General features: G+C 45.8%; 1 protein-coding gene across 1 annotated transcript; it reads left to right on the forward strand.

The window, feature by feature from the left end:
* LOC147459152 (uncharacterized) lies at positions 1–1,487 on the forward strand. Its single transcript, XM_086509776.1, has 3 exons — positions 1–1,032; positions 1,127–1,228; positions 1,330–1,487. The coding sequence occupies exons 1-3, from the start codon at positions 793–795 to the stop codon at positions 1,372–1,374; spliced, it is 387 nt and encodes a 128-aa protein (XP_086365902.1). The 5' UTR covers positions 1–792; the 3' UTR covers positions 1,375–1,487.
* Positions 1,488–3,060: the final 1,573 nt, after the last annotated feature.

A 3,060-nucleotide genomic window follows, 5' to 3' on the forward strand; every position in this document is an offset into this window, starting at 1 on the left:
TGCGTCATTGTCTACTCTATTCATTCAATATTAAGTTTAAATATTCGTGTGTTTAATGCAGGTATGGATGATGAGGAGTTTCTTCCTTCTTTGTCACCGCAGCATAGACAGTGGTACGTGGAGTGTCATCGCTCTGGCGCATCATCGCGCGTTCCTACTCCATCCGCATCTCCCTCTCTTTTGGAGCATTCGGCGCGCTCTGAAGCTTCGGCATCGACGAGACGAGCTTCACACTCGTCTAGACACCGGCGCTCTAGTGGTGGCGGTGGCGGTTGTTGTGGGGATTCCGCCACCGATGCCTCCACACCGCCTCGTGTTCGACGAGGCTCTCTACCCTCCCCTTCTTTGCCCGCCCCCACACCAGCCACAGCATCGCCATCTACGTCAGGTTTTGCACGGCTGACTGTTCTTAGAAGCTGCACACCTCTACCTACTCCGCCAGGAGCCACTCCACTCGACACTCCTCGCTTCGGGGCCCAGACGCCGGTGGAGACACCTGACGTCCGTACCCCCATCGACACGCCGCTAGAGACCCCTGTCGGGACACCCAGGTTCACGCGTCACCGACCAGAGGGCTTGCCTTACTCCGTCGACTTCAGCGGCGGCATCATCATGGCTGATGACGGCAAGAAGGTGATCTCGCGCATGCGTGGTCTTTGCTCTCAGCTGTTTAGACACTACATACTAAACAAATAGAGTGAAGTATCAAGTGATTTAAAAAACAGAGTCATCAGCATACTTCATGATGAGTTTTCCATTCCAACACGGGATCAGCGCTTCAATGAAGACCTGATGAAGATTCGAATGCGCGAATACTGCAAACACAAGCGTTCCGAAGTGCAAAAAGCAATCAAGCATGGGTGGAACAGGCCAGATTGGCTGGCCAAAGAAGATTGGAAGAATGCGAAGAAAGCAGCGCGCGAGAATCCCGACAAGTGGAAGCAACAAAAGGATGCAGCCAGAGCGCGAGTAGAGGCAGGGAGCTCGCACCACTTGGGGAGCGGTGGATGGGCATCATTTGAGGCCGATTTTGTAAGTGTTTTCGCATTGCTCTTTATGTTCGATAGTTTAGGGTTTATGAGTTTTTTTAATTCTAACATAATGAAATCTTTGTATGTTTTGATAGTGGTGGATGACAGGACGTGATCCCACATCGTACGAGCGCGAGTACGCAGGCAGGAAGGGCTTAAACGCCCTGATGGACATTCTCAGTTCTCGCAGCGGCATGGTTAGTATTAGGGTTTACTCTTTTCTATTTTTTGTATTGTTTTATAAATGTCGTTATATGTTTATACTTACGGAAAGCTGTCTTATTGTCTTTTTTTGCAGAATCCGACAGATACGCCGCTTGGACGCGATGAGACGTCTGATTAGACGACGTCAGTTTAGCCGTAGCTAGATAGCATTAGTTTAGGGTTTCTCATAGCTTATGTATCATGAGACGGATTTTATACGTCTTTTTGAACCATGTATATTATTACATTTGTCACCGCAGTTCATTTTGCCAATCAATTCTTTATGCCTATGATGTTGTACAATTGTCATTATTACATTTGCCAATCAATTCATTTTGCCTATGATGTGTACAATTGTCAATTTTACGCTTGTCAATTTTGCAAACAATGCGTCTTGTGGGTGATTATTTTGGGTCTATTATCTACCCTTGCACTTTTTTTAAAAAGTGAATCAAGTACAATATGGTTGATGGGTGGCAGGGCATTCAATGCCCTGTCACCAAAAAAAAATTCTCTCGGACGTCGCTATTTATGGCTCTATAGCGTCGCTATGAGCGTCGCTATAAACTTCTGTGTAAACGTCGCTATAACCGTCGCTATGAGCGTCTCTATATAGCAACGCTTATAGCGACGCCGGGGGTTATAAAAACCCAGTATATTTTCGTCGCTAACAGCGTCACAAGAGCACACAACCTCTTGTAGTGATAACCAACTCAAATTCTAGTTTTAGCATCTTGTATTGATAGATAATAACTCTTCTAAAAGCTACAAATTTAGAGAAATTTAATCTCATGACTTGAGGTATTTTAAGAATTTTGGAAAATTTGAAGGGCATTTTGGAAATTCATGACAAATTATTGGGGGTATTTTTGAAATTTGAGGGTATTTAGGGAATTTTCATAAATAAGAGGGATATTTTGGTAATTTTCCCTTTTTAAAAAAAAGTTTCTCTCGAGACCTCTCTCAATTGCCAACGAGCGCTAGTGCTTGGCTTTTTGGATCCCTCCCTCCATCTCGCTCTCTCTCACTTGCTTTTGTTGCAAGCGAGTGCTGGCAATCATTGTCATGGATTGCCATGCAGCCAAAAGAGAAAGAGAGGGAGATGTGGCACCGCATGGGGGCATCATATCCGCATCATGCAATCTGCAGTGGCTACAATTTAATTTACGCACCCAGACAATACGTGCTCATCTTCTACAGCTCGTCTCGGTGGAATCCTACAAGTTGTCTGAATGCTGAATACTCCACCTCGCTCCTCTACAAAGTGTGCACCCTCGTCAACTCCTGCTTTAGCGCTGCTCCCCGCCGAGCTGCTTCCTCTCTTCTTTGCTTGTCAGCGATTCCCCTCCTTTGCAGCACAAAGTGTTTCATTCATCTGTTCATGCCACTCTCTGCTCGGTCCCTCTTCTTATTTTGTGTAGCCTTCTCCTCCTAAGCTACTGGACCATCTCCCGCCAGAAGAATTGTGGTGAGCACGACTTTTATGGCGGCGGTGAAGGACTCGCCCCTAGGAGATCGGATGTGGATAGCACTAGCCCTGATGATGAGCTGCTCATCAAGTAAGAGGTGACCCACATCCAGCTAGGCCTTCCAATTACGCCTCTTTTTTAACACAAATACAAATCCTCCATACATCTTTCAAAGACCTCCCATCTCGGTGGCCTTTTGTCAAAGGAGCAAGTACACACCCTCTGCTGCAATCCATACATTATCAATTGTTTTTTTCCTCATACCACATACCTGTGCAGACCCACAACGAGTACTGAGTGACAGAATGGATAAGAATTTCTTTCTATTTTAAACGAAGGAAAGTTGCCCATTCAAC

Source organism: Adiantum capillus-veneris, chromosome 4, assembly GCF_014529385.1.
Source record: "Adiantum capillus-veneris isolate H3 chromosome 4, ASM1452938v2, whole genome shotgun sequence".
NCBI lineage: Eukaryota > Viridiplantae > Streptophyta > Polypodiopsida > Polypodiales > Pteridaceae > Adiantum > Adiantum capillus-veneris.

Excerpts from the sequence above, each read along its gene's own strand:
- LOC147459152 (XM_086509776.1), top strand. The coding sequence starts at position 793 with ATGAAGATTCGAATGCGCGAATACTGCAAACACAAGCGTTCCGAAGTG. Across the intron at positions 1,033-1,126 it reads CATCATTTGAGGCCGATTTT|TGGTGGATGACAGGACGTGA; the intron begins GTAAGTGTTTTC and ends ATGTTTTGATAG. Across the intron at positions 1,229-1,329 it reads TCAGTTCTCGCAGCGGCATG|AATCCGACAGATACGCCGCT; the intron begins GTTAGTATTAGG and ends CTTTTTTTGCAG.